Genomic DNA, 19,401 nt, shown 5'->3' on the forward strand with positions numbered 1-19,401 from the left:
CTACAGACACTTTATCTTGATGAAGTCCTAGTAGTTCATTTTTGCTTTTGTTTCCCTTGCCTTCATTCATAGATGTGTCTTGCAAGAAGTTGCTGTGGCCAAGTTCGAAAAGATTGTTGCCTATGTTCTCCTCTAGGATTTTGATGGATTCTTGTCTCACATTTAGATCTTTCAACCATTTTGAGTTTATCTTTACGTATGGTGTAAGAGAATGATCGAGTTTCATTCTTCTGATTGTGGCTTTCCAAATTTCCCAACACCACTTATTGAAGAGACTGTCCTTTCTCCAGTGGATGTTCTTTCTGCTTTGTCAAAGACGAATTGACCATAGAGTTGAGTGTCTCTTTCTGGGTTCTCTGTTTTGTTCCATGGGTCTATATGTCTGTTTTTGTGCCAGGACCACACTGTCTTTATGAGCTGACTTTAAGCTTTGTAATACAGCTTGAAGTCAGGGATTGTGATGCCCTCAGCTTTGGTTTTCATTTTCAATATTCCTCTGGCTATTTGGGGTCTTTGACTGGTTTGGGGATCAAGGTACTGCTGGCCTCAACAAATTTGAAGGTATTCCCTCCATTTCTATCCTTTGAAACAGCTTTAGTAGAATAGGTATTCTTTAAATGTTTGGTAGAATTACTCTCGGAAGCCATCTGGCCCTGAACTTTTGTGTCTTGAAGGGTTTTTGATGACTGCTTCCATTTCCTCGCTGATTATTGGCCTGTTTTAAGTTTTTTCCTTCTTCCTGTTTCAGTTTTGATAATTTGTAGGTTTCCAGAAGTGCATCCATTTCTTCCAGATTGCCTAATTTGTTGGCATATAGTTGTTCATAATACATTTTAAAAAATCATTTGTATTTCCTTGGTATTGGTTGTGATCTCTCCTCTTTCGTTCATGATTTTATTAATTTGAGTCTTTTTTTCTTTTTAATAAGACTGGCTAGGGGTTTATTCATCTTATTAATTCTTTCAAAGGACCAGCTCCTGATTTCGTTAATCTGTTCTACAGTTCTTCTGGTCTCTATTTCATTAAGTTCTGCTCTGATCTTCATTATCTCTCTTCTTCTGGTTGGTTTAGGCTTTATTTGCTGTTCTTTGTCTAGTTCCTTTAGGTGCAAGGTTAGCTTGTGTATTTGAATTTTTTCCAGTTTCCTGAGGGAGACTTGTACTGTGATGTATTTCCTTCCTGGGACCACTTTTACTATATCTTAAAGATTTTGAACAGTTGTACTTTCACTTTCAATTAGTTTCCATGAATCTTTTTAATTCTTCTCTAATTTCCTGGTTGACCCATTCATTTTTTAGTAGGATGCTCGTTAAGTGTTTGAGTTTCTTCCATATTTTTTCTTGTGATTGAGTTCTAGTTTCAAAGCATTGTGGTCTGAAAATATGCAGGGGATAATCCCAGTCTTTTGGTATCCGTTGAGACCTGATTTGTGACCCAGTATGTAGTCTGGAGAAAGTTCCATGTACACTTGAGAAGAATGTGTGTATTATTCAGTTGCATTAAGATGGAATGTTCTGTAAATATCTGTGAAATCCATTTGGTCCAACATATCATTCAAGGCTCTTGTTTCTTTGGTGACATGTTGCTTAGAATATCTGTCTTTTGGGGATCCCTGGGTGGCTCAGTGGTTTAGTGCCTGCCTTTGGCCCAGGGCATGATCCTAGAGTCCCGGGATCAAGTCCCACGTCGGGCTCCCGGCATGGAGCCTGCTTCTCCCTCCTCCTGTGTCTCTGGCCCCCCACTCTCTCAAATAAATAAATAAATAAATAAATAAATAAATAAATAAATAAATCTTTAAAAAAAAGAATATCTGTCTTTTGCTGAGAGTGCCATGTTGAAGTCTCCTGCTATTAACATACTATTATCTATGTATCTCTTTACTTTGGTTATTAATTGATTGATATAGTTGGCTGCTCCCACATTAGGGGCATAAATATTCATAATTGGTAGGTCTTGTTGGATAGACCCTTTGAATATGGTATTGTGTCCCTCTTCATCTCTTATTATAGTCTTTGATAGAAAATCTAATTTATCTGATAGAAGGATTGCTAGCCTAGTTTTTTTTGAGGATCATTTGAATGGTAAATTGTTCTCCAGCCCCTCATTTTCAGTCTGGAGGTATCCTTAGGTCTAAAATTAGTCTCTTGTAGATAGCACATAGGTGGTCTTGCCGTAGTTTTCATTTTTATATTAATACTCCTTATATGTTCACTTATTAAGACCATATTTTCCTTTAATTATGTGAACATATTTTATTTTCCTTACCTTTTTGAGCATGTCTCTAATAACTACTTTAAAATTTTTGCTATATCGATGTCTGGGTCAACTTGGTTTCAGTTTCTACTGATTTTTTTTTCTAGACTTTTAAAACACACTTTCTTGTTTCTTTGTATGATTTATTTTATTATTATTTTTTCTTTGTATGATTTAATACTGGATATTTGTATAGTACATTGTGAAGATTCTGGATTCCGCTATCTTTCTCTGAAGAGAATTGATTTTTTTCTAGCAGCAGTTCAGTCTGTCATTTGATGAACTTAAAAGTGGTATATGCTTGGTTTTATGCAAAAGTACAGATATAAATATAATAATTGGGGTGATATACATAAAGTAACCACATATTTGAAGGAAGGATGGGCTGGTGAATAAATTACATAAGTATCACATTCACTGGGCAAGGAGAGTTGGCAGTTTATGAACATAGTTTTTATTTCATTTGTCCACACGATCAGCAGTTATTTTTCTTCACATGGAAGTTTCATGTTGCAGAGCCTCAACAAAACTCAACTGTAGCCTACATCCAGGAAGATCTTACCTCTTAGGCACTGATTCTGAGCAGGGAAGTTAAAGTTGGGCAGATGTTTAAAGAGGATGAAAGTATTGTCTGAGATTAAGTCTTTAAAGACTTAGCCTGGGGTTAAGGGTCCAACTCTTGATTTTAACTTAGGTGCTGATCTCAGGGTCCTGGGATCAGAGGCCTACTTCTCTCTCTGCTTGAGGATTCTCTCTCCTCTGCGCCTGGCTCCCACTCTCCCCCTTCCTCTCAAATAGTAAATAAATCTTAAAAATAATAATAAAAATAAAGACTCACCCTGACCATTTGTGCACAGGCTTCATGGAGAGGATTTCTATCAATATGTTTGACTGAAATCATTATTGTATCATGGAATTTTACAGAAAATGATATTTTAACATCCCACCAACCATTCATTTATTAAATGAGAAATCTGAGGTTAGAGACTGAGTCATTTTAACTTAAGCATAGTTAGTTAACACTCCAGTCAAAAAATGGATGAATGTGGACATCTAGTTTAGTAATCTAGAGCATCTCTTTAAACTGAGTGAAATTAAAAAGAAACAGAAAGGAAAGTTTTAACTTATACTATGCCTATATTAGAATAAAAACAGTGATAATAACTCCTGAGTTCTGTTTCTGTGTTGTGCTACTTATGATGTCATGTCTTTACAGACTTTAGTGCCAATTTTAACTTCATAGTATTTCATTTTCTCCACTTTATCATATGTAAAATGTTAATCCTAAACCATGGGGTGCTATGGAGATTAATTAGCATTCACATAATAGGTTGAGAGTAGCACATGTGGAAAAATGTTAAATGAGTCCTTACTATCCTTGTTTTCTCCACATTTAATGAAGCAAAACAAATGTTTTGAGTATAAGGACAACTGCCTGGTTGTTAAATGTATATTAAAACTTTTATTTCTAAAAAAAAAAAAAAAGAAAAAACTTTCTTATTTCTAGAGGGAAGGGCAGCATGCCCTTATCAAGATAATTGGATAGGAGATCAATATGTAATTTTCATCAGCTTGTTCTTTAGTCCTATGACTAAAGTGGAGGTGAAAATACATATCTATGTATGAACCAAAGAGGAAAGATGGAATATAATACAAAATGTTCATAGCAAGTATGTGTGTTTAGTATAGTCAAAGCAAACCAAGATACATTAGAACATCAGGACTGATATCTTAAAGAAACAGTCAAAATTCAAAAACAAGTGAAAATGTGAAGCATTTGAGATGCCCTGAAATATATTTTTAGGACTGCCTGTCTTTATTTTGCCATCTTTTTAAAAATACGAAAACAACCTTCAAAGTATAGCTTATACTCCAAAGCCAAGGAGATACAATTTCAGTCTCAGCTCTCCACCTACCAGATCTGTGGAAATGGACACATTATATAACTTCTCTAAGCCTTTGTTTCCTCATCTATGAGAAATCAAGATATAAATCCATTTCATCAAATTGTTGTGAGGATTAAATAAAATGTGTAATCAAAGTACTTAGCACAGTTCCATGACTGGAATATATTTTTAGTTCTCAAAAAATGTTAAAAAATATATATGTATATGTAATATATGGGGTAGGGTAAACACTTTATAAGTGAAGGAGATAAGCTATTTTCACAGATTGTGTTTTTGGAGGGGGGTATCATGAGACTTTATTTAAAATATATTTTAAAAATTGCTGTTCAAATGAAGACATTTACGTCTCTTGGTTGGCACTGAAATAAAAAGCACAGTCTGGAGGCAACAGCATAACTTCTATGTTCTTCAAGGTCAGCTGAAATGAGGACATCACATTGTTTTCACTGAGGCACCAAGCCTATTTTGTGTCTTGCATTTAAGATCAGTGATTGCAGCTATAATCCAGCCCAATAGAGTCCTTAGAGGCAAAAGGACTGCAAGTAAGCACTTTGGTGGAGTTTCATGGACAACTTTGCTTGCTTCTGCAACCTTCAGTTGATTCGGGACATGCCAGGATTAGAATCACTGAGGCACATCGGACTGAGTGGATTTTATGATGAGTACAACTTGAATGCTATAGTAGGAACATCAATCATTCTTTGCATGAGACTCCAATTTTCAGAAATGGAAGGTAGAAAATGAGGTTATTATAAGGATGAAGGGGACCTGCTTTTATTATTTTTTTTTTTTCAGCCAGAGAAACTCATGCTGGATTTAAAGAACTTCTTCAGTGCATGAGTGGTTGGATATTATTTACACTGGAAGGTGTGGACTCTCTTTGAAGGGAAAACTTAAAATATATTTCAAAGTCACTTTTTAAGTGATTCAAGAACTATTTAGAAACAATTGGATTGACTGGTTTTCTGTCTTTTTTTAGTTCTTTTTTTTCAATGATTACTTCATGATATTATGGAACACTTCATATAATTATATAATTTTAATATCATTCTATTACTTTCTGAAATATTTATCAATTTATTAACAAAATTTAAAAAGTATTAGTATTAATAAAGCAGAATAATTTTTGCATATTCTCAACATCACACTTTACTATTTTGTATGTACCTGTTAACTAATTCCTGTCTGCTTTATTTTTAAGGGGTGAATAAAGGAATTTACTTTAGCTACCCAAGTCGACGTCAAAGCTGTACTTTAGTAAACATCCCAGCACCATGTGTCAACAAAATGATTTCACACATTGAAGATTTGGAATCTAAAATACAAGAACATTTGAAATGGGTAAGATCTAAAATGCTAACATTTTTGCAAGTTCTATAGAGCCTATAAGGGCTGTTACTTAAAGAATCCAGGGAGTTATTTTTTTAATGATACTTGGACTATTTTATAGAATCTTTGCTCAGTTGTGTAATTTACTAATCTAGACATGTTTTTGTTATTCTCACTTCAGAAAGGTGAAATGACCTTACTAAATAGATTTTTCCCCTACCTGTTTGTTCCTTATCCAGAGGCAATCATGCTAAGTAGTAATTTCCATAAGCCAACTTGACTAGCAAATTAAATAGTATTTACATCGTTTTTAGGGAGACTAAACTGATTAGATGATTAAATGAGTAAATTGGTGTGTAAAAGGACAGCGTGCCCTTTTTAATGAGTTATTTTGTTCTAAAGAAATACTTAATAGGTCTATTGAAAGAGAATGTAATGATTCTGTCTTTTCAACCTGTTTGATTTTATTATTCTTATGGGAGTTCAATCTTGAAATCAATGTAACTTTCAGTTATTTTCAGAAGATGATGCAGTAATGATAAATAACTTCTAATACCTTTATTAAGATTATTCTGAGCCATTAGTACACAATTATATTGACCAAACAGGAGGATAAATCTGTCTATGCTATTTCTCTTCCCTCATCACCATTATTGAATCTAGCTCTGAGAAAGTTCTGAAGGGGCAGTCATGATACTTGATGTAGGGTGATGTCTCCTTCAAGAGGCATTAGAGTGCAGTCCTTAAAATTGCAACCTTTAGAGCAAATGTTCTATGACCTTAGATAAAAACGGACATAATGATATTGTGGACACAGTGCTAGCATATGATATGCACTCAATATTTATTAGTTATTGTTATTTCTATAATATTGTTTATATCATTTTATAGTAGTATTATAGTTATTTATATATATTCTATTTATCTTTGTTTCTTCTTTGGTTCTCCAAACTTTTCAGAAAATGCTTTGTGAGTCATAAGTCTTACAGTATCCTCGGCCTTGAGAAATATTGTTAAGTAGATAGAAGATAATTAATCTTTATTGATTTGATATGCTGTATACTTCACATGTGTTTTAATTAATGATTAGGCATATTTTGTAAGTATTGAAAATAGATTTATAGGTGTTTTAGTAAATAATTCCAATAGCTATGATTGTAATAGCTATACTATAGTAGCTATTTTAACAACTGTAATATTTTTTAAAAAAGATTTTATTTATTTATTCATGAGAGACACAGAGAGAGAGGCAGAGACATAGGCGGAGGGAGAAGTAGGTTCCCTGTGGGGAGCTTGATGTGGAACTTGATCCCAGGACCCTGGGATCACGCCCTGAGCAGAAGGCAGATGTTCAACCATTGAGCCACCCAGGTGCCCCTCAAAACTATTTTTAAATGGTTATTCTTATATCTAATTGGTAGTTGGGGAAATAACAAATAGTTGAGAGACTTTTCAAGATCATAAGATAGAATTGGGATTTGAACACACCATCTGTTATCAAAACCCTTTTTTGTTTTTTGTTTTTTTTTTTACCCAGTCTCAATTAGGCTTCTGAACAATTGATAAACTGTTAAACACTATGGATAATGGGCCAGCTGAAAGATTACCTTTGATAAAATAATTCACAAAGTTTACAAGATATTCTATAGCTTTTCTTCAGAAAAACTGAAAAAAAGAGCTTTTCTCATGTAAATGTGTTATGAAGATGAGCCAGCTGAATAAATAAAAAAGCCTTATGAAGGCCAGCACCAGAGTCACTTGCTTAGTGTTGTCTTCTGGCGTTTAGCTTAGAGCCTAGCCTGATACATAGTAGATGCTCAATAAATATCTGTTGAATGGAAAAATAAATGAGGACCTGAAGCAGAACCTTTCTTTTCTAGATACATCTGAGACACCTATCCACCCAATATAGAAAGAGCTACCACTTACCAAACATCTGCCATTTTCTAGGGGCACTTGGGTGATACAGTCGGTTAAACATCTGACTTGGTTTTGCCTCAGGCCATGTTGGGCTCTGAACTCAGCACAGTGTCTGCTTGAGATTCTCTCTCTCCTTCTACCTCCGCCCTTACCCACTGTGCATGCTCTCTTTCAAATAAATAAATAAATCTTAAAAAAAGGAAAAAAAAAAGTATTTTCTATGTACTTACCAAATATATATTTCTGTATTTGTACTTTACAGAAATCCAACTTTATAGGTGAAAATCCTAACAGGAAAGTCAAGTAATTCATGTATCATCACACAGGTAGTAAGAATTAGAGATGGAATTTGAGTCAAGTTCCTTCTGACTCTAAAGCCCCTTTCAGTTTCTTTTTTATAATCCCTAAGGGCAAAAGAAGGCCTTAATTCTCATTGATGTGGAATGTTAGTATTTTGACAACATGAAATATCCAAGTAACAATGTAAGATAAATATACTTCTAGACTAAAACTGTATAATGAGAATAATGTGTTTACAAGTAAATATACAAATAAACTATTTGAAAGATTAGTTATGAAAATAATGCTCATAACCACTTTTTTAAAAAATCAGGACTTATTTTAGGCTTTTTCTGTTTTCTAAATTTAAAAAAATGATATTTTGCTTTGACTACATATTTAGTAGTTAGACTTGCTAGTGTTGAACTGTTAAGACTATATAGAGTATATTTTACGCTAAATTTTTTTGTATAGGTCATCACAACTATTGACTAGGCTTTTACTATATTTGAATTATTATTTTGGGAATGAAATGGTAGCTACCTATCTTCTTTAAAAGGATGAATTTTTCTTTCTGAATAAACTCATACATAAAAAGAAATTTCCAATACTACTTGGAAAAATGAACTTTTGGTAGTAGTAGTTAGACAACTTTATATTCATTGTCTTTATTGAAAAATTTAAAGAAAATTAAGAAATTGCACTTAAAGGAAATTTTAAAAATAGAGCCTGTGATTTTTTGATAAACAAAAGCTAATAGGATCTGTTATTTCCAAAAAGGTAAATTCATGTGGTTTTTGTGGAAAGATGATGTATTATATTTTCCTGTAGATCATAATTCAGAATTAGTTAAATCTAAGCATAAAATCTAGTTTCAAAGAGTGGGTTACTTGTGTCAGAAGTATAAAAACTTTACAATTATCCTGAGAAAATATCAAATTTTTATAAATGTGCATCTGGATTCATTTTAATAATTCTAGAATACCTGAAAAATGCTGAAAAAGGACATTTCTTCTCAACATTTTTACCATTGAAAAGCATTTTATCCAATGAAAGTTATCAGCTGATTGTACCTTTGGGAGGAGTTTCACATTTTTCAATTTTATTCATTCATTGTCTATAGTCCTAGGCATTGTCTTTGCCTGTTGGGTTTTTCTTGGGGACTGCAAGGGGTGCATTTATGATGGGATTGATGTGAAGTCAAACAGAGAAAGAAAGTGATGTCCTCTGTAGGCCCACAGTTTTTATTTTTTTAATTGCAGTTTTTTCACTTTTGTCTAAGTTGTCAATTATGTTTTTCTATAAGCTGGCTTGATTTTTAAAACAGCTTTATCGATATAACTTACATACAATAAAGTTTGTCATTTACAGTGTACAATTCAGTGGTTTTTAGTGTATTTACCGAGTTGTGTAATCATTACCATAATCACAAAAGACCACATATTGTATGATCCTATTAATGTGAAATGTCCAATATAGGCCAGTCTGTAGAGACAGTAGATTAGTGTCCTAGAGCTGGGGGCTACTATTAGATGGTTGTGAGGTTTCTTTTGGGGATGATGCTTGTTTGTTTTTAGTCAGGATCATCTTAATCTTTTATTAGATAAAGCTCTGTAAGTAATTGTAAAGCTGTCATCTACCTTGGTATGGACTGCATTAAATGAGTGAAAGATCAATCTTTTTGGATCAACCATTATGGTTTGTTTGCCAGTTAAATCACGGTGGTTTCCATATTTATAGTCAGAATGAATACTGTAAAGCCTGTGATTAGCAGAGATGAATCTACCATCAGCTTTCCATGCATTTATAGCAGTTTAATTGTAATTTTGAATTTTGAAAAGAAAATTCTCCAAAGTAGAGTTACTGTGAACACTTTCTGTATCTTTTTGCAAAGAACGAGAAAATATGGAAATATAATGGAAATAATTACCTTCATATATCCCCATTACAAGTAAAAGATTTTGTTTTATTTTTCTTCTACCTGTTTTTTCTAGACTGCCTATAGATGACTTTAATTTGAAGTGATCTCTACTGCATTGAAAATTCTTTCTTCATTTAACCAATACAAATCATTAAAATGTTACCATGATTTGAAAGAATTACATAGAAAGTATTTAGAAATCATTCTTTAAAATATATAAATAATTTATTGTACAAAATAACAATATTTTATCAATAATAGTGATAAAGCTAATGTTGATTAGGTACCTACTATATATTCTAGGCTGTATTAAACAATTAATGCAAATGATTTCATTGAAACCTCATGGAAACCTTGTGAATTAGAAACTGCCATTATCCCAAGTTACAGATGAGGAAACTGATTCCAGAGGTTGACTTCTCCCAACATTACATAGTCAATGGCAGAGCTAGCATCCAGACAGGTGTCTGAGATCTTAGAACATCCTATTTTCCACCATGCTGTATCATCGATTCCTGAGAGTATGTGAGCTATGAGGACCAAAAAGATGTTTGTTAAAATACTTGTAATTCCAGTTGTTAACTTTTTGCTGTGCTTAAACCATTTTATATTTGTTTTCAATTCTGAAAGGTAATATTTAATCATCTGACTCTACTGATATCTTGAGTTCTCTAATTCTGTTAATTCTATTGTATTTCATTTGAAACTTAAGGACACTTCAAATCCTGGAATATCCATTATTTTCCTTCCTAGCATCTCCATTTTCCTTTACTTCCTTGACAAATGGATTTGTCTCTTAAAACACTAATTGGTATATCTGTTTTTCTTACTTTTTTATCCTACTATCCTTCTAGTCTGACATCTCTGATGAGCTCTCTCTGATGGTTTGCCATCTCTACTCCTACACCTTAGGCTGCTAAATAGTGCCGGAGAAAAATTACACAATAATCCCAATTTGAGATGTTATACATTTATTGTTTCCAACCTCAATGGAACCTATAATAGTGTTTTGAAATTATTCTGTTTGTCAACCAGAATTTTCTCTAGTATTCTCTGGTGGCTACTCATGCTTCTTTTGCTCAGATCTACAAATCTTCTACCTTACTACCATTCATCTCCTACTTCCTAAAGAAAATAGGAGGTATAATAACAGAAATGCTTAAAACTCTTGTTATCCCACTTATAAATATCCTTGTCCACAAATATTATTCCTTTGGTCCTTCCATGGAAAATTTCCTTCCCCCATCATTGGCTTCTTCCCACATCTGCATTCCATCTTCAGCTTTTTAAGGATCTTGTTCCATGAGGTGTTTGTATTCATCTTCCAAATTTCTTCTTTTTTTTTTTTTGCCCCTTGTCTCATTTCTGTTAAAATTTAAAATATTTGTTTCTCCTGTTTTTAAGAAAAAAATTTTTAGTCCCATACATACCTTTAAATATATCCTTTTTTTTTTGTCTTTTTTCCTGTTTTACTTAACATCTGAAAAGGGTTGCCTAAATTTAGTATTTGTTTCCTCACCTCCCAGTTACTCACTTATTCATTATAATCTGGATTTGGTCCTTATTACTCTAATGAAAATATCTTCAGAAGAATGAATCATTGTTCCTTATTACTCTAATGAAAATATCTTCAGAAAAATAAATCATTGTTTTTTCTGTATATTGGTATATATATATATATATGTTTATATATATATATGAATTGTATGAATTGGTATATATACATATATTGGTATATATATATGAATTGGTATATACACACACACACAATACTGTTACTCTGTCTCTCTCTAAAACTTTGTGGCTAAAACAAGCATTTATTTGGTTATCATTGAGCATTTCTTCTGTGTTCAGCTGGGCAATTTTGTAAGATCTTGCTTGGGGCCAATCATGTGCATGTACACATCTGCTAACTTAGCTAGAAATGCTGATTAAGATGGCCTCACACCCATCTCTGGGACAGTGTTCTAGGAGTACATATCCCAATGGGAATACTAATACTCATAATCAATACTTCTGTTAATGCAGTAGAGTATTAAGACAAGAATGCCAGGAGATGTGATTCTTTAGGGAAAATTTGTGTAGCAATCTATCAGTCCATTGGCAACATGATTAATAACCCATCCAATTGAAGACTATAATCACCAACTCTCCAAAAGTTTTATTCTATTATTCTATTATGGTATCAGAGACCGTGATTATGTTTTGTAGCAGATCTGATACAGATGAAGTTTTCTGGTTTCAGTTTCTTCTGACCTAGGGATCTATGAATTAAACAATATTAAATACTTCTGCACACTTAGCAAACGGTGAAGCATGGACAAAGCTATCACAATAAACACTGTTATTCAAAAAGGGGGGGAAAAAAGGGGAGAAATTAAAGACATAACTTTCACTGGTGCCCAAAATTCTGAAATTTATGAGGGCACATGGTGTTAGGTCTAGCAACATGTAAGTGTAAGAAATAAATCTTGATTAGAACTCAGTTCTGCTTTCTGAAGATAGTTCCCTAATTTGTGGTTCTTCTTGTCTCTGCTTTATTCTCTGAGCTCTTGGTTCTGAGAAGTACTTATATTTCCATAAGAAATAGACCTGAGTAACTATCCCAAACCTTTTTTCTGTATTAGTTTGTTCAGACTGTCAAAAAATACAACAGACTGGAATACATAGACAAAGGGTTATTTTCTCACAGTTCTAATGGCTGGAAGTCCAAAATCAAGGTGCTGTCACAGTTGACAATACTGAGGATTCTCTTCCTGGCTTGTAAACAGCTGTGTTTGTTCTCACATGGCCTTTCTTCTGTGCCCAGATGGTGAGAGAGCGAGCTCTGGTATCTTTTCATCTTCTAAATAAGAACACTAGTTTTATTGGATTAGGACCCCATCCTATGACTTCATTTAACTTTAATTATCTCCTCAAAGCTCTTATCTTCAAATACAGTCACATTAGAGATTAGAGTTTCAGCATATGAATTTTAGGAGGACACAATTTCATCTATAACACTGCCATAAATTGGAATTGTCTTTGCATTTTAAATCTTGATTTTTAGTCCAAAATGTTACAATTCCCATAAGAACTTTGGGGTTTCATATTAATTAATCTGATTGGGTTTACCCTCATATCTCAAAAGCTATGATCATATTATTTTTTTCTTTAACATCATTTATTTTATTTTTTAAAGATTTTATTTATTCATGAGACACACACACACAAAGAGAGAGAGAGAGAGAGAGAGACAAAGGCAGAGAAAAGGCAGAGGGAGAAGCAGGCTCCATGCAGGGAGCCCAATGTGGGACTCAATCCCAGGACTCCAGGATCACGCCCTGAGCAGAAGGCAGGCGCCAAACTGCTGAGCCACCCAGGGATCCCAATTTACTTTCGTTTAGTTCAGCCATTTTTATGTTCTCCTAAATAGTATTGTTTTATTAAAATAAACATTTTAGAACAGTTCAAGACTTACGGAAAAATTGAGAAGATAATACAGAGATTTCATATATACTCTTGACCACATTTTCCCTATTTTAACATCTTACATTAGGATAGTACATTTGTTACAATTAAAGAATCAATATTGATGCATCATTGCTAATTAAAGTCCATATTTTATTCCAATTTTCTTAATTGTTTTAATTGAGATAAAATTTGTGTCTAGAACATGAAGTCTATTTGAGAAATATACAATTAATGTGGCATCTTGAAGATAAAGCTTAATTAAAACATTTTGAAGAACAATTGGCAAAATTGGAAGAAGCTAATGCAAAGCTTCCAACAGACGTAGACTATATGAATATATGATATGCAAACATTTTCTTTGTGTAGGTTGTGTTTCACTTTCTTTATAATGTCCCTTGGTGTATAAAAGTTTTTAATTTTGATGAAGTTCAGTTTCTCATTTTTTTCTTTTGTTGCTTATGCTTTTGGTGTTAGGTCTAAGAATTGCAAACTCCCAAGTCATGTTTTATTCTAGAAGTTTTATGGTTTTAGCACTTATATTTAAGTCCGAAAATTTTTGTACATAGGCAGCATGTATATTCTTGTGATCAAGGTAAGATAATGGGGTATTAAAAATGGCTCTTTGTCCTTTATACCTCCTTCCATTACAGGCAAACTTTATTCTCCCAACCCTTAAATATTGACTGGATTTGGTATTTGCATTGAACAATAGATGTATCAGAAGAAATATACAACTTCTAAGCAAAGTCTCAAGAGACCTTGAAGCCTCTGCTGTCACTTTCTTGTTCCTCTAAGCTTCCCCTGTAAAAAAGCCTAATTGATATAGCCTCCTTGACGATGAATGACAAAATAGAGAGGGGCGCAACCTGTAGCCAGCACAAACCACCAGATTTGTGAGTGAGGCTGTCTTGGCCTACCTGTCCTACTCAAGCTGCCAGATGACTGATTAGTTTGAGATCACATTAGTTACCTCAGACAATACCAAGAAACTCATGTCCCTTCAGCATTCTGCTCTAGCTTTGATTATCTCTAACTTCTGGGCCTTAATCTATGAAATTTCTGTTAGAAAAGTATTATATAAAGTCCTAATTATTAATTAGTTTAGGAACTAATAATATAATCATTGAATGCTCATTCTCTTCTCTGCCTGTTTAGTTCTGTGCATTTTCTTTGAGTTTATTTGTATTTTTCTTATAGACCTGTAGGAACAAATTACTATCTTTAGTTTGTTATATATATTTTAAACTTATCCTCTCAGTTTGACTTTTTACTTTTTGATATCTATTAGTTAAAGTAAGTTTTTAATTTTAATGTACTTACATTTATCACTTTCCCTTTATTTTAAATGTTTTGCATCTTGTTTAAGAACTCTTTCCATACTGCAGAGTCCTAAAATTTTTCTTATATTTCTTCTGAAATAGTAAATATTTTTGCTTAAGATTTATTTTTTAAACAATGTGGAATTGCTTTATGTGTATGTGTGTGTGTATACACAGAGAATGGAATAGGTCGTTATTTTCATTCATAAAAATATGAAAAATTATTTTTTGTAACATTAATTTTATTGGAAAAACCAGTCATTTCTTAGAAATCAGCTGTGCATTATCTATCATATATCAAATTTTCATATATAATTGTATCTATTCCTGACTCCATTATTCTGCTGGTTATTTTTATTTCTCTGTTACAATACCTTATTTTACTAAACATGCTTCATAATATGTTTCAGTATCCGCTATGGTAGTTCCCTCTTTTTTTCTTTTTTTTACTTCTTTGGTTATTCTTGGTACATACAAATTTTAGAATACACTCGTCATATTACATGGAAAACCCATTGGGATTTCAAACAACTGCATTTTTTAAACTTTGTAGATGAATTTAATCTCTTCAAAAGTTTTTTTAGATCCCAATAAATCTATTATACTGTTAACACAAGAAAAGTTCAGTAGTGTAGCAAATACTGAAACTAGTTTAGAGGGGAGGTCTAAATATAAGGTAATGAGGGACATGGGCAAATTTATGAAAACATAATGTAAGTTTAATGTTAAATTACTGTTTTTTACATATTAATATATTTAACATATATTTGTGTATATGTAATTGTATGTACATGTTCATAGATATGGCTAAAATATATATATAGATCAGTTGGCATGCATAAATTGAGCATTCTATGCTTTCTGCCCATTCAAATTTAATTTTCTATTAATTTCTGTTCATACAGTTTTCCCAAAAATTTTTTTGTATTTGTTATTTTTTATATATGTATAGAAGCATTTTAATCTCTTCTATCTCATTTTCTCTCTTCTTCTGTTCGTTACAGTTTTTTTTTTTCTGCTTGTACTAATTTTTAACTTATTTATAGTATTCTTTCATAGGGAAATTTGTATGTAAAATGAATCCATTATCTGACAAATTTTGTATTGTTTAACAAAATTTTCCTCATATCAAGATTATTAAAATGTTTTCTTATTTTCAATACTTCTTTTTTTATACTTTGGCTTTTTTACATCTGAAGTTTACCATTTTATGGCATGAGGCACATACTTTACCTCTTCTAAATAATTGTTTAAATTACCCTAATATCATTCATTGTCTTGTCTAACTCCTTTTGATTTGTAATGTAAATTTTACAATAAACTAAATTCTCATTCATATAGGTAATGAAATGATTACTTATTTCAGTCCTTTTCATATTTGGATAACATTCTTAAACTTCATCTTTCTTTTTTTAATATTTTGGAGAAATATATATGTGTGTATATATATATATGTCTTGAATTTTTTATTATATTCACTTCTGTGCATCCCAGCATTTCTGTTATATCTTTAGTAAATTCTCTTGTTTTTTATGTTCTTAATTATTCCTCAAATATTTGTATACTCTTTTTTATTTTTTGTATTTATAAATGATGGACCAGACTGATTACTGGTTGTAAGCATAAGTTTTTACTGGCTTTGTTGTTGTTGTTGCTGTTATTTTTTTTTTTTTTTTTTTTTTTTTTATTTATGATAGTCACAGAGAGAGAGAGAGAGGCAGAGACACAGGCAGAGGGAGAAGCAGGCTCCATGCACCGGTAGCCCTATGTGGGATTCGATCCCGGGTCTCCAGGATCACGCCCTGGGCCAAAGGCAGGCGCTAAACCGCTGCGCCACCCAGGGATCCCTGTTATTTGTTTTTTTAGCAGCTTTCAGAGCCTGCTTACATCAAAGACTTTTATCCAGTATATAAAAATTTATACTGGAGTTCTTTGTAAAAAGGAGGTAATGTGTTTAGGCAGCTTTTTAATTTAAATAAGTGTACATTTGAGTTTGTTGTAACTCCTTAAAATATTTTCATGCATTGATGCACCAGCTTTTTTTTTTTTTTTTCTTACACACTAGTTTCTTTCTATGTGAGATTCTGCTAGTTAGGTAGGTTCTGTTTTGTTTCTCTCTAGAACCACAGCTTCCATTCTTAGCCTTTCTGTCTTAGATGGGTCTCCAGTGTGGCCAGAGAGGTCTTCTCATGGCGTGACAAGAAGGCATCTACTTGATATGCTTGCTAGTTATAAGGGTGCATTCACCTTATGAAAATTCCCCAGGCTGTCCATTTATGAGATGTGGACCTTACTTTAGGTATCTTATACTTTACTAAAAATATTTTTTGCAAAAAAACCCAAAAATACAAAAAAAAAAAAAAAAACCCAAAACGAAACAAAAAAAAACAACTTCTCAGCCATGTGTTCTAGATTTTGAGAATGGAAAGCAATGACTTGTCTGCTTCACCACAGGCAGGCCTTCAGTTTTTTACTTTGATTATCACCTACTTATTATTACATACATTCATGTGCTCCACAGAGAAGCCTTTTACCTCTCCTGAAATGGTTTTCATTTTTTCTTCTGAGTTATATTTTTCTTTGCTTTATTTTCACTGATAATCCATCTGATTTCTTTCTATCTGGAATTGTATAATATATGTTACAATGATTTTATTGACATATATTTTTCTCCAGAAATATTGGTATGACATGGGAATTGAAAAGAAGTAATCATGTGTGCCCAACCTAACATCTGGAATTAGGGATTATCTAAGAAACCCATAAAATTATAACTGTGTATTCCTTGTGTTTTTGGTATTTTGTGTCACTAATGGCCCAGGATACTCTGAGAATATATCTGTAGATCATGACTCCTACCATAGAGTTTATAGTCTAAAATAAAAGAGGGACACTATGGGAAACCAAATATTTGTGATCTTACCCGAGTGTTTTCCATTCTTTGGTTATGTATTAAAATTTAATGGATATAAAGTGCCTCTGATTATATGGAAAGTCTTTTGGGAATAAGTGGCATTGAACAGGCTTTTGATGAAGGAATGAGATTTGGAAACACAGATGAAGGTAGGAACAATTAGGTGGGGATAATAATGAAAGGACTAGGTAGTAGAAATGTATATATCTGTTTTAGAAATAGCAGAACATCGTTTGACAAAAGTATAATGGGGTATGTAAAGTAGTACTTAGAGTTCTATCAGTGATTTCAAATATAAGCTAAGTCTACTATTATTTTTTGAGATATTTAAAGTTTGATTCTTATTGAGATCTTTTATTTTGACAGTTTGAAACTTCTTTTGAAGAATGGTAAGCACCTTTCATTCTTTTAAAATTGTTTTATGTTTACATTTTAATGACTAAGGTGCTGTATGTGAGTTTTATTGCAAAATAAACAGGAAATTAAAAGCAGAATTTTCATATTTGATATTAAAATGTATTTTTTGAAAATATAAGAACTATGATATTACTGTAAATGGTAAAATAGGGATCTCTGGGGCTCTGTCCCACCACAAGAAAAGGTTGGCAAACATTGGTCAGAATTGTAGAAATCTGAATTTAGTAAAAGACAACAACTAGGGGAAAAGTTAATGAAGAGTCTGTTGCATTGTATTAGGAGAGCACTGTGGTACTATAAATCGCACACTTGCCATCCTCTAGCCCCCAGATCAGTGTTGGCCATGAGGAGAGCAGTGTGTATTTGTGGTGCAGATTGCTAGTGCCAGAAAAAACAATATGGACCTTATTCTCAGAGAATTGTGTTTCAGTGTTTTGACCTGTCTGATGGGTTTTCAAAGAACCAGCACAAAGGCTTGTCTTTGTTTTGCCTGACTTTGAGCAATCACTCAGCTGGAACCACTTAGAGGCAGTGTTTACTGAAAGCCTTTAAAGGCATAGTCTTGCCACCACGTCTGCAGCTGTGAATTAACATTTGAGATAAACATTAGACAGACCAAAATGCCTGGAAAAGAAGAGATACATAGGGGAAAAAAGGGCTTTCAAAGCTCTTATATATCCTGGAGAATCAAGAAGGGCATGCATATGACTAAGCTAGGCACATATTCAGGGAAGACCCAAGAAAACCCTGATCTTTTATCTCTGGCTGACCTTAGGGTCTGTGTGGGCAACAATTAAAACTAGAAGCAGAGTTGTAAACAGCCTGGGTAAGCATTGAAGGAATACTTCAACACAGAGTTAGTCTGCTAAAACTAGAAGAGTGTTTTTTTTTTTTCTTTTCCTTTTCCCTTTTCCTTCCTTTCCTTCCCCTTCTTTCCTTTTTTTTTTTTTTTAATTTTGACTCCAAGTACTTAAGATACCTGAACAAAACATGAGTTTACCAGTAAGCTAATGAAACACTTATTTTAGTTGCCACACATGACAAAGAATACAGGCATTACAAAATGTATTTGGAACTACTAAACAAAGAAACAACAACCCACAATAAGTAGCAACAACAGACCCAACAGAGGGAAAGTTATCTTATTTCCATTTCACATTAAACTATTTAAAATGTCCAGTTTTCTACAAAAATTATGAAACAGGCAAAGAAAAAAAGTCTGTCTCACTAACAAGGGGAAAAAAGAAAAAGAAAATTTTTAAAAATGGCCCTAAGAAAGCTTAAATGTTGAACTCATTAGACAATAATTAATTATCTTAAATAGTCTCAAAGAGGTAAAGGAAACTATGGACAGTTAAAACCAGGAGACTATTGTCTCAACAAATTAGGATGATCAATAAAGAAATAGATGTTATAAAAAAGAACCAAGTAGATATTCTGGAGCTGAAAAGTATAATAACTGGATGAAAAATTAATTAGAGATGTTCATCAATAGATTTCAACAGGCAGAGGAAAGAATCAGTGAACTTGAAAATAGGTCAATTGAGATTATTCAGGTTGAGGAGCAGAAAGACAAAAGAATGAAGTAAAATGAACTAATAGATCTGAAGGATACCATCACAAAAACAAATATATGCATAGTGGGAGTTCAAGTATAATGAGGAAGAGAAAAGGGGGAGAAGGAATATT

General features: G+C 32.8%; 1 protein-coding gene across 8 annotated transcripts in view; it reads left to right on the plus strand.

Moving 5' to 3' along the window:
* Positions 1-19,401, plus strand: part of CCDC178 (coiled-coil domain containing 178) — a 426,260-nt gene that overhangs the window by 46,360 nt on the left and 360,499 nt on the right. For all 8 annotated transcript variants that reach the window (XM_038543570.1, XM_038543575.1, XM_038543577.1 and 5 more), the window contains 2 exons: positions 5,362-5,501; positions 17,662-17,684. In XM_038543570.1, coding sequence (XP_038399498.1) covers positions 5,362-5,501; positions 17,662-17,684 — 163 coding nt within the window. The remainder of the gene's footprint in view (positions 1-5,361; positions 5,502-17,661; positions 17,685-19,401) is intronic.

This window comes from Canis lupus, chromosome 7 (genome assembly GCF_011100685.1).
Source record: "Canis lupus familiaris isolate Mischka breed German Shepherd chromosome 7, alternate assembly UU_Cfam_GSD_1.0, whole genome shotgun sequence".
In the NCBI taxonomy this organism is placed as follows: domain Eukaryota; kingdom Metazoa; phylum Chordata; class Mammalia; order Carnivora; family Canidae; genus Canis; species Canis lupus.